The 12,506-nt window shown below is 39.4% G+C and overlaps 1 protein-coding gene across 1 annotated transcript in view; it reads right to left on the bottom strand.

Annotated features, from left to right (window-relative positions):
* Positions 1-12,506, bottom strand: part of ZNF106 (zinc finger protein 106) — a 53,616-nt gene that overhangs the window by 17,791 nt on the left and 23,319 nt on the right. The window contains exons 5-11 of the mRNA XM_087722136.1: positions 9,430-11,526; positions 6,419-7,043; positions 5,439-5,508; positions 4,601-4,755; positions 4,446-4,506; positions 1,905-2,255; positions 341-1,127 (exon numbers count right to left, since the gene is read on the bottom strand). Coding sequence (XP_087578262.1) covers positions 341-1,127; positions 1,905-2,255; positions 4,446-4,506; positions 4,601-4,755; positions 5,439-5,508; positions 6,419-7,043; positions 9,430-11,526 — 4,146 coding nt within the window. The remainder of the gene's footprint in view (positions 1-340; positions 1,128-1,904; positions 2,256-4,445; positions 4,507-4,600; positions 4,756-5,438; positions 5,509-6,418; positions 7,044-9,429; positions 11,527-12,506) is intronic.

The following is a 12,506-nucleotide window of genomic DNA, read 5'->3' as shown; positions in this document are numbered from 1 at the left end:
ATTAGAATCTTCCTGGAAAAATATTTTATGACAAAGAAGTAAGTCTTTCTACAGAAACTACAATGAAACTTTTCTCAAATTTTATATGAAATAGGATTTTTGTCATAAATGGTTTGCTGAATATGGTTCGGTATGTCAAATTTAATATAATTGTTTTACAAACAATTTCTCAGCTAAAGGATTCCTGAATATTCCTTTAGAATTCCTAAAGGATTTCTAAATATTAAGAACACCAATTATATGGCCCCTAAGAAACCATAAACTCTAATATTCTATTAGCCAGATTAAAAGTTACTAGGATGCAGACAGCAATCAGTACACATATAGTTTGCCAGCTCACCTTCTGCCTATATCATCTTTATAGCTTACTCCAATCTCACTAGTAGAGCTCACTTCATCGTAGCCCGATCGAGATGACTCTCTCAACAGTTTATCTGTGGAGTTCAAGGTCTCTCTCTTAGAAGGGCTGTCTGGTTTCTCATTTTCTGATTCCGATGAGTTGATGGCCACCACTTCCAAAGGAGATTTAGGGAGTTCCACAAATTCAAGAGAGGTGTCACTGTCATTCTCATTCTTCCTCTTTCTTTCCTGAGCAGGCACACTACCCTCTTGCTTTGGAGGGGTGGATGTTGTTACTTTCCCCCCCTTGGGTATCTTTACAGTCTTTACTTTCCTAATTGGTTTTGAATCACTCACGTCCTGTTCTGTATCACTGTTCTCAGGAACATGGGCTGCTCGGAGTGCTTTCTTTTTTTTCAACTTTTTCTTCTTCTTGTTTATTTTCAATTCCATGGTGACCATAGTAGAGATGGCCATCTGCTCGGGTTGTTCAGTTGACTGCTTATTATTTTCATTTGCAGCAAGTTTGGAAATACATGACTGGTTTTCAAATGAGCCAGTGCATGACTCAGATACGGTACTGCCTGCTGGTATTATCTTGTCTTGGGTTTTTACTGAAGATACTGATCCTGAATTAATAGAGGAAGAATGGCCAGATAACGTAGGCCCCATCATATTTGGAATAGATTTCTGAATACCTTGATTTGCTTCTGGGAAATCAATAAGTTCCAACAATGACATACTAGCTGTGATAACTGGATACAGTGAAGGCTGTTGACTTGTATTTCCTGAAGGAAAAAGAGGGAATATTCCTTTTCACCTAACCGAACAATTAACTGATACACAACATGAACTTCATTCTATATGATTTTTTGTGACAAATCAATAATCAATTCAAGCACTTAATCAGGATATTATTTCATACTTTAGGCATAATATTAAATTGGCTCCAACTCCTGTAAATAGGATTGAGGCAAGTCATTTTCTCCTGTCATAACTTCTGCATCTATACAATATAGATAACAATGAAACCTTCTGGAAGATTGTTCTCAAGTTGAAACTTGAACTTAGCTAAATTTGGGATATAAATAAGCCATAATTAAAGCCTGGGAAGCCACAACCTTAGTACAATATTGAAGGGTATCCAAGCTGTTTGTGAAATTATCAGGAAGACATATAAATGCAATACCAATCTATGAGTGAATTGGGTTCTGAGACATTTATTTAACGAAGTATTCAAATAAATAGTATCTCTGAGGGGAAAAATACTTCAATTAAGTAATTGGGAATTGTTCCCTCCTTCATCCACAAGCTGAGTCATTACTGAAAAGTCACAGACTGGTTAAAGTGACACAATTATTGTCATGAATTTACTTCTTTACCACTTCTGCATACTGTATATGTTGAACTCACTAAAGATTACACTTGCTCACTAAGCAGCCAAGCAGGAGAGGAGGATCAATATAGCTTAGCTTTGATCCAAAATTAAGACCCCGTAATCACAATTAGAAAGAGAGAAAGATGCAGAGATCAACTTATCTTTAATATACAGTAAACCAACATACTATCCAGCAAGTGAAGCTCTGCTTGTGGGAAACGTGAAGTACTCTGTTCAGGAACATTCAGGCAGTCTTCTCTAAGCTTTGGAGACACAGATTCCCGCTTGATTTGTATGGATGAATCGGGGACTGTGATGGGGGCTATATCACCAGCAGTCTGGAATGTAGGTTCAGCCTTTTCTCGGACAGGCACTGCAAAAGGAGAAGGGATCTGCACAGAGCTAGGTGGAACAGCGTCCAGAAGACCTGCATTAGCAGTAGGATCCTGTGTCAAATGAAGCTTGCCAAGGCTTTTTTCACTTGAGCTGCTGTGATGTGGCTGTTGCAATTGCAATTGTTCCGAAGGCTCGTAGGTTTCTAAGAAGGGAACAACATATTTCACATTCAAATATGTTTTTAAAAAAATAAAAAATATTATGTGGCACAAGTTCTGTCTTGATGTTTTCGAAACTCACTAGCACTGGTGGCATTACCTAGTTTGGGTAATTAAACATCTGTAAGAAAGGAAAGAACGAAACTCAGAGAGCACCAAGGATCCTGAGCTACAAATATTCTCCTTTATTGGTTTCCAAACTCTGCACACACTTGACTTGTCCAGGAAGCACAATCCCCACCTGCTTCCTTTCATCTTCTAATTTACATAAAAAATTGTGGGATCGAGAGTCCATTTTTTTTCTAGACAACTTTTTATTTTAAACATCTACAGAATTTAAAGTATCCATCTGACTCAAATTGTAAACAAAATATGGAACCTGCCCCACCTCCCCAATATAGTGCCCATCAACGCCAAATATATTTAAAGATACACACAACCCTTGGTGTCATTTCTTATATAATATTTTCCCCATTTTTAATTAAGAAGAAATAAATGAGATGCTGAAAATCAAAGCATCAGGGCTAAAATGTAGCATTTATTTGCAAAGGTGTTTCTGGGTCCTGGATAGAAAAGATTGAAAGTACTCATTAATAAAATAGCGCGGAGTACACAATGACTATCAGTGCAAGAGCATACAGAAGCAGAGCAGTTGAGATTCAGATAATGTTCAGTAAATATTTATTTGTTTAAAACATTAATAGGTTTTGTTGCCAATCAGACAATGCAACCAGATTATTAACAGGCTTTAAATCTTTCTAAACTATGAGGCATCTCAGTGAATATTACCGATCAGAGAACATGTATTGATGGAAACTAGACATGTGTGGTGGATAGTCCCTGACAGATTTTCAGGTCATCTCCAAAACACAATGAAAAACTGCAATGACAAGAAGCAAAAATTCTAAAGAAGTTGGGAAATCCTTAGAGCAGACCTTCCACTATGCACTTATGAAGCAGCTTGGCTTCCTATTTCAATTAATAGCAATAGCAGTTAGACTTATATACCGCTTCATAGGGCTTTCAGCCCTCTCTAAGCAGTTTACAGAGTCAGCATATTGCCCCCAACAACAATCTGGGTCCTCATTTTACCCACCTCGGAAGGATGGAAGGCTGAGTCAACCTTGAGCCGGTGAGATTTGAACCGCCGAACTGCAGAACTGCAGTCAGCTGAAGTAGCCTGCAGTGCTGCATTTAACCACTGCGCCACCTCGGCTCTATATAAATCATATTCCTCAATAGCAGATGATCAAACCTCAGTATAATGCACTTTGAGAACCATATTACTGAATGAATTTCAAAAGACTATATTGTCTCTTGATATTGAGCAGCTTTCTGAGTAAAACCTGGCTGCTAACTTACATTATGTATATCAAGAAACAACAAAGCATTTCAGAGAGGTGTCAGATGAGACCAGAAGCAATATTAGAACATCTGTAAAGTCATTAAAGATGGAAATAGACATAGAAAAACAAAAAAAGTTTTTTCAAAAAGATCTCTGAACTCAGAAAGTGTTCCAAACCTGAAATGGTATACTGAGAATGGCTATACTAATACCAAGTATGTTGATTTGAACAAGCTAAAAATGGAAGCAATGTTGCAGAGATGTCAACAACCAAGATACCATAGAGAATATTCCATATTGACAAAAAAACCCAATACTAAAAGGTGAAATTGCATCAGCACTATAGTTATTAGGCTATAAGAATTGATGGAACATCAACAGAAATCTGGCAAGTCAAAAATGGAGAATCTGTAAAAGTTCTAACCAAATTATATCAACAAATTGAGAGAACAACAAAATGGCCAAAAGATTAAAAAAGTAAATCTATATAACAATGCCAAAGAAAAGAAGACTTAACAGTGTTGCAGTCCACAGCATATATCCTTAATCTGACATCCTAGCAAAATAATGTTTAGGATTGCCCCCCATAGATCAGAAAAGAAGATACCAGAAGCTGGATTTAGAAATCTGAGTAATTGAGAAAACCAAAGAATTCCCCAAATAAGTAAATATGTAGGCTGACTACAGAAAAGACTTTTGACTGCGGTGACCCTATCAAGCTGTCGAATGTACTTGGAAACTGGGAATGGGAGAACATCTCACTGTTTCCTGTTGTAAATGCCACACGAAAAGCCAAGATCCAGATGGAACTCCAAGTCAGCCAAGTTACCTTGTAACCCCTGCAGGATCTGAATCCTCTGGGCCCTCAGAGATCCCATTTCTACTGATATCTAGGAAAAAAAATAGATTTAAATAAGGACCAGCAAATAACATCCTTCTGAAATTGGGGAAACCAAAGTAAATAGATGCCAACTTATGAAATACCTGCTGTTTCAATACAAGTAATCGCTGGACTTCGATATAAGCTGTTTGCAGAGCTGCTCGAGCCTGCAGGAGGCTTTCATCTAAGCAGGGTAATGATTTGCTTAATTCTTCCTCTTTCAGGGAAATAACCAACAACTGGTCCACCTGAGAACGCTCTGAAAAAGAAAATATTGCAAAACACAATGGAGGCGCATGTCTTCTGGGGAAAATTTAGAAAACGATGGTGTATGTCAGCTGTCCCAGCTCCATCTGAACCTTATCAGAACACCTTTTTTCGTATGCATTCTGCAGAGCAACATATGACCACAACATATGACCACAATTGAGCCCAAAATGTATGTAGCTAAGGAAGAAATTTGTTAAGTCAGTTTTGCCCTAGTTTATGACTTTTCTCGCCACATTTGTTAAGTGAATCAATGCAGTTTCTTAAATTAGTCACAAGGTTGTTAATTGAATGCAGCTTTCCTCATTGACTTTGCTTGACAGGTCGCAAAAGGGGATCATATCACCCTGCAACACTGCAACCATCATACATGTGATTCAGTTGCCAAGCTTACGAATGTAAATCACATGACCATGGGGATGCTGCAATGGTCATAAGTGTGAGAAATGGTCATAGGTCACTTTTTTCAGTGTCGTTATAACTTTGAACAGTCACTAAACAAGCTGCTGTAAGTTGAGGACTATCTGTATGTTGTATTAGCTTACTGAAATCATGAGGGATCATGAAGACAACTAAACTTCTGTCTCCCCAGGGAATACAGTTTTACTATACCCAAAACTCCTAAAATATAAAATTAAGGCAATAATGAGATGTTAACTGATTGTAATCACCCACCTTTTTTTCCTTTGATCTTCCTTCGTTTAGTCTTTCTTTCTAAACTTGGGATTTCAGGACAGGAGCCCTCCTAGAAATTAAGATTAACATTTCTAGTTAGGGAAGACATGGCACTTTAAGGCTTTGCAAATCATGTTCAGAACTAATAGCAATTCTTTTCAATGAGAATTATTTCAAGTGAAATAATGAAACCACTGAGCTTTCATTAAATTATTGAGGCATACTATTTTTTTTTAATTGCGACCTGTTTGATCCACAGGCAATCCACATCTAATAAGAGCCGAGGTGGCGCAGTGGTTAGAGTGCTGTACTGCAGCCACATCAGCTGACTGTTATCTGCAGTTCAGCTGTTCAAATCTCACCGGCTCAGGGTTGACTCAGCCTTCCATCCTTCCGAGGTGGGTAAAATGAGGACCCAGACTGTGGGGGTGATATGCTGATTCTGTAAACCGCTTAGAGAGGGCTGGAAGCCCTATGAAGCGGTATATAAATCTAACTGCTATTGCTATTGCTATAAAAGAGATGTAGCCAAGACTCTGCATTGATGTTTCATTACTGATATCCTCCTTAGCAAGAGCTTGAGACAAACATTAGTTTGAAAGTGATAAAAACCAGTACAATATTTTTATGACCTAAATAAGCACCCATATAGCAAAAGGATAAATATCCAGTATACCCCAGCTTTCACAACCTAGATTTCAACTCCTACAGTCTCTTATTCAACGTAATTGACGGTGCTTAATGGGTAATTAGGGAAGGTAAAACTGAATATTTTTATGAGATTGGGAAAGGCTGCTTTAGATTAAAGTAACTGTCACGATTAGGAGTCTTTAAATAAACATGCTGAGGAGGGATTCTACATTAAATGATTATTTTACCAAAGTACTATCACGCTTATGGATGCTTTTCATATGCTGGTTCATGAATCCAATGGCTGCAAATAAAATGAAATCACTTCTAGTAGCATACAGAGAACTTACTCCTGTTGCTCTTCTTTTCTTTCCCATTCCCTGGCTATCATTCTGCTCATTGCTTGATGTATAGCTGCTATCGGTAGCTGCATCCAGAGCGCTGATGTCTGCAAGGCCTGAGAGCAGAGTGGAATGTTCTTCTGCACTCTCCAATGTTCCTTTGTTTTTGGGTGGATGAACGGTACAGTCAGGGCCTCTCTGGACTTCACTTGTACTAAAGGTTGCGACATTTGGGGTAGACTGGAGGCTGAGTTTCCTTTCACTTGAAATTAAATCAGTTCTGTCGCTCTTGAATGGAGAGGAAGGAAGAGAAGATGACTCCTGTTTCACGGTAACCACAGTATCTTCTAACATCTGAATTCTGCTTGTTATGTCCTCAGAGTTGGCAATTGGATCAGATTTTTTCGGCTTGTCTTCTTTACTTGTGGCTTGATTATTAAAGAAACTGTAAATGGAGGCTGTCTTATCGACAGCCACGCTGCTTTCTGAGAGGCTACGTTTCCTAACTGTTCCTGGGGAACCTATAGATATCCCTTCCCACTGGAATCCTTCAAGACTGGTGAGGTCAACATCTTCATCCAACTCAAGGCCTTCTTGCTCATTCTGGATGAGCGGAACCATCTCAATGCCAAATCTTAAAACACAACCATAAAATATCTATGAGTGGAACTTTTTTTTTTAAAAAAAGACACAACAACTTATCTCAGCTAGGTAATTTGCCTGATATCAAAAGCTAAGGAGAGCTAAACGTGGGAAATTCATGGTTGTAAGGCTAGACTGTGGAATTAGAAAGCCTTTTTAGAAGAAGTCAAGGGCAATCTACTTCCTATTGCTGTTCAGAAAACTACATGCATGTGTTCATGAAGTTATACCATGTTTCCCCAAAATTACGACATGGCCATGCCACATTTTTCTGGTGGGCAAAAATATAAGCCCTCCCCTGAAAATAAGCCCCCTGGACAAACCCCCCCCCACCTCTGGCCAGACAGAGCGCTGCTCACCAACCTAGCGATATCCTGAAGTTGCCAAGCCGCAGGAACCAGGGGGGGAAGCAAAGGTGATCGCATTGCTTAGCGCCTTTGAGATACCGCTAGGTTGGTGAGCGGCTCTGTGCCCAGATGAAGAGGGGGGTTGCTGATCAGCTGCTCTCTTGTTTGCTGCTACCCGGCTCCCGCGGCTTGGCGCCTTTGAAATGGCAGTGAATGGCGCTCTACATGGCTGGAGAGGGGGGTTGCATGAGCGGCTGTTCCGCTGTCACTCACGCACCTCCCAGCCTCACAATGCCCTCGCCCAGCTCTCTCCGCAGAGCCAGGAGTCGTCGCATGGCTTTTTCTGCGGCTTCTAAACTGAGTCTTCCAGCAGTGGCCGTTCTGGGTGTACGCTCTATGGTTGTATGCTCTGCCAGCAGCTGGCCCACAACCATAGAGCATACACCCAGAGCGGCCACTGCCGGAAGACTTGGTTTGGAAGCCGCAGAAAAAGTCATGTGGTGGCGGCGGCAGCAGAGGTCCCCTGATTCTGTGGAGAGCTGGGCCAGGGCATTGTGAGGCTGGGAGGCGCGCGAGCGCAACCCCCCTCTCCAACCGTGCTGAGCGCCATTCACTGCCATTTCGAAGGTGCCAGGTCGCGGGAGACGGGCGGTGGCAAACAGGCACTCACGCAGCTTGGCGATACCCCTAGATCAGTGAATGGCGCTGTGCCCGGCTGGAAAGGGGGTTTGTTGGGTGGCTGCTCATTAGTGTGGTCGCTTCACGGCTGCTGTGTTGCGCTGCTGCGACAGCGTAACACAGCCATTCGCCCATGAGGCTGTGCCCATCTCTTCGGGAGCCTGCTCGCAAGACAGCAGCCACCCGGTAGCAATAGCAATAGCAGTAGACTTATATACCGCTTCATAGGCCTTTCAGGCCTCTCTAAGCGGTTTACAGAGAGTCAGCATATTGCCCCCAACAATCTGGGTCCTCATTTTACCCACCTCGGAAGGATGGAAGGCTGAGTCAACCCTGAGCCGGTGAGATTTGAACCGCTGACCTGCTGGTAACCCCAAAACAATAAATCCTCCCCTCAATATAAGGCCAAAGCCATATTTTGTGTGTAAAAAGAAAATAACACCCCGTCTTATTTTCAGGGAAACACGGTATATAGCTGGATTTGAAGGAATCTTTAAATTTTATCTATAATTACTTCAGCAACATTACTGGATTTCTCTAATTATGGAGCTCAATTATTTTATCTTTTAAAAACTGTTTAAAAACTTCCATTTGCTCAAGAGCATTGTAAGGCTCATTGAAGGCTAAACCCTATCTTGTATCTGTATATTGATGAGTTAACAGGTTTTTCAGTACAAGTATAAAATAGCAGCTTAACTTTTGCTGAAATGGATGGGAGAGCAGAGATTAAAATCTTTTAATCAATTTTACATAAATTACAACACAACATGAGCAAAAGGATGTTCAGTATTGAAATCTTAAATGCTAAAAACTTATTCAAAAAATAGTCAATAGGTTGATTATATGCAGCTCTTGCTGCTGATTTAAATGCAAGGATATCTCTTGCAATAAGAATAGTGTTCTTAACATTCAGTTAATTGGTGAATCAAACTAAATGGAAGGCAGAATAACATCAGTGTAATTGTGGAAAATATCAAGTATAACTATCTACAATTAAAATAAACATATTTCGTATTCCCAGGCTCGTAATCCAGTTAGATAAAACTGTTCCTTTATTTATCCCTTGATTTTAGGAGATAAAGCCTAAGATTATTTTTGTAGTCAATTCAATGTTAAGTGCATATACTATATTGGGGTAACCACTTTTACAACTTTATAACTTTCCTGTGAAATTTAGTAAGTATAATTTATTGTTAATTTCATAATATTGTTAGTAATTCTACAACAAATACATAAATACATTTATTCAATGAATTTTTAGTTTGCCTGGAGTTTTGCACTGAAAGACACACACACACACACACACAAAATTCAGACATGCTATAAAGCAACATCCTTGGTAAGATTACATACCTTGGTAAACCTTTGCCTTGTTCTTGTTTTTTCTTCGACACCTGCTGAATAACCTGTTCCCAGTTTACATTTCTACGAGATACACTGATAATCTGCCTCAAAGTAGGTTTCAGCCCAGATTCCTTTTCTGTCTCATTCTTCCGGTGACCACTCACATTACGAATGCGCCTTGCGTTATTGAGATTTGGCTCTGGCAAATGAGAGCTAATTTTATTTTTTAAGCTAGTGCGCCACGTCAGGTCCCTTTGGAGAGAAGCTGGGAACCCAAGTTTACTCAATTCAGGAAGAAGAGGGCCTGTAGATGGTCCTGTAGTACCCTTCAGCAGCTCGTGATTTGAATTATCTCCATCATCTTCTTTTTCAAGAGCATCATTTGATTTTGTAACATCTTCATCCCCACCTTCTTCCAGAGTTGTTTGCAGTTCAATATCTAAGTCACAGGGATAGTTTGACAAAGAGTCTGGGGTCTCTTTTTGGAGTTCAATATGTTTTTTATTCGCAGCATTCAATTCATTAAAACAGTTATCATTTTTAACTGCAGTGTGATCAAGTTGAATAAGAAATGAAAAAGAATTTGCGGAAGTATTTATGCTTCCTGGTTTATTATCATCGTTCTTGTTCTCTACTCCTTCGGTCTGGACTTCATGTATCTTCAAATAATGTGAAGAGTCTTCAGTTTTCTGTTCTTCTTTCCCATCACTCTGAGCATCTCCACTGGAGCTTGATCGGGACTTCTGAATAGAATGACTATGCTGGAGTTCATCTTTGGCCTTTACTAATGTTTTGTTTAAGCTTTCATTGCTGCTAAATAGAGGTGTGTTCCCTTTTAATCTGCTATAGTTACATGCATTATTGTTCAGCTTGGATTTATTCGAGGAATTGCTAGTCTCTATACTCAGTTGACTTTGGACTTCCCCAGAAGTTGAGGAGACATGGGCATGTTTCAAGAGATTCTTTGAATTTCTTCTTTTAGAAGAGGATTTAATATCTGGAATAGCTAGAAGTGGGGACTTCAAGGAGGGCATCTTTCTATTTTTGCTTTCAGCTTTACTTGACTTGTTCTCACTTTTGCAGCCCATTGGCACTTTGCATGGTACAACTTTAGGGGATACTTTACTATTAGCTGAAGATATTGAATAACTCTCTTCCTGTTTTCTCACTTTAGAGTTGCTGGTTTTAGGATCTGCTGTTTCTGAAGACAGCTGAGACAATGCTTTTTCTGACGTTTTAGCTACATTCTCTTCAGACAGTGGTTGCTGCTCTACAGTTTTCTGGGAAGGATAAGGAGCCCATCGGTTAGTCTTATCTCGAGAAGGACTACTGCACTTTCTACTGACTTTGGAATTCTTACTCTCTGACTGCTTAGAAACACTAAAATTTAGCAATTGATCTGAAGGTAGCTGGTCACTTGTGAAATCTAATAAGCAATCAGGATTGGCATTTTTATTATCAACACCAGTATAATTTTCCATACCTTCCTGCCATTGCCATATATAATTTTCACTGTTATATTCATCCTGTACACTATTTATTTTTAACCAGGAAGTATCCATGTTGTCTATCTGAGAACTACTGTTGACAGCTCTATTTCTTCCAGTGTTCCATCCATTTCCATTTTGTTGAGCAGATTTCCAGTGCCTACCTACATTTTTGGATTGCCAGTTGGGAAAGATATTATTTGCTTCAGAAGTCCAATTGGAATTTCTTCTTCTATTATGATAATGCCAACTTGATGTTGCACCTCTATCATTCTGATGCCAAATACCTCCGGGGTTTCCATAGTTATGATATCGACTTGGAGGTCCTCTGGAACCATTTTGATGCCACCCAAGTTGTTCTCTTTGGCTACTGAGATGTCTGTTTGGGTTAGTAGAATTCCTTGAAGAGTGGCTGAATTTTTCTTGCTTGGAATTTAAGAAACTATCCTTTTCCCAGTTCCAGTCCCTCTGTGATGGTCCATGATGCCTCCTTGAGGTAACGACTGAGATCGTTTCATAATAATCTCGGTCTTGATAAGAGGGATTGTCATTTTGTCGCCTTTGCAATCTCCTTTCATCACCTTCTGCTTCACGGTTTATGTGACAAATTTCACTTGTCCTACAAAGACATAAACATTTAATGATCAAAGACACAAATATTTACATCTAATGATTTAATAATGAAAGTAACACAAATTTGTTAAAAGTGTAAAATCCTGGCTTAAATTCAATTCTACTTTTAAAATCCAATTCTACATTTTTTGACAGTATCCTTAATCAATATTGTCAAATAATAGCTTCTTCTAAGGAAGTAAAGATCAAAGTTCAAATGAAAGTGAACTTGAAATTACCTTTCACTTTCCAGTGAGACAAACATTTAAAGCAACACTCCATATATACATCGTTCTTTACTACTAGTATTATTTTTACCCCAGCATATCAAATAATATACTATGGAAATTATTTATTTAGTGAAAAACTCAAGAGAAACAACTCAGAAAAAAAAGATATTGTGAATCTTTAAGGGAGATGCTTCCTCTATTTCCCACTTTTAACACATAGGTTAACTGAAAACAATTCTGGAAGTACACAATAAGTATTTAAAGAACTACAAAGAAGTACTTAAGATCTGAAATAACTGAAGCCAATTCAGTTCTAACCAAGAACTGTATTACACAGTCATATTTTTCCTCAGCTTCCAACTGCTGCAATGGGTATTGCATAGATCACGGGACATGGGATCCTCCAGAGAGGTTTATCATATACCATATTTTCGGAGTATAAGATGCACCCTAATTTTTGGGGAGGAAAACAGGGGGGAAAAGTTCCTGCTTCTGCCTACCAGCATCCATTGGTAGTAATCTGATTAGTGTCTTTGCAGCTAACAGCAAATGGCCTGGCCAGGTTCAGCAGCCTGATTCAGGAGGAGCAGCTGATTGAAGGGTTGAATACCCCCAACCAGCTGTTTCAGGCTGCAGAGATTGCCAGACCATCGCTGCCTGTTTGCCTCCATTTTCCAGCAGTTCCAGGTGGCGAGATTCCTTACTTCCACTCGGATTTTGATAATGAGCAGCAGAGATTTTTTTAGCCATTTAAAAC

Source organism: Thamnophis sirtalis, unplaced genomic scaffold, assembly GCF_051295495.1.
Source record: "Thamnophis sirtalis isolate CommonGarterSnake01/CBP01778 unplaced genomic scaffold, rThaSir2_p1.2 scaffold_1, whole genome shotgun sequence".
NCBI lineage: Eukaryota > Metazoa > Chordata > Lepidosauria > Squamata > Natricidae > Thamnophis > Thamnophis sirtalis.
This window is presented reverse-complemented; position numbering and strand designations above follow the sequence as displayed.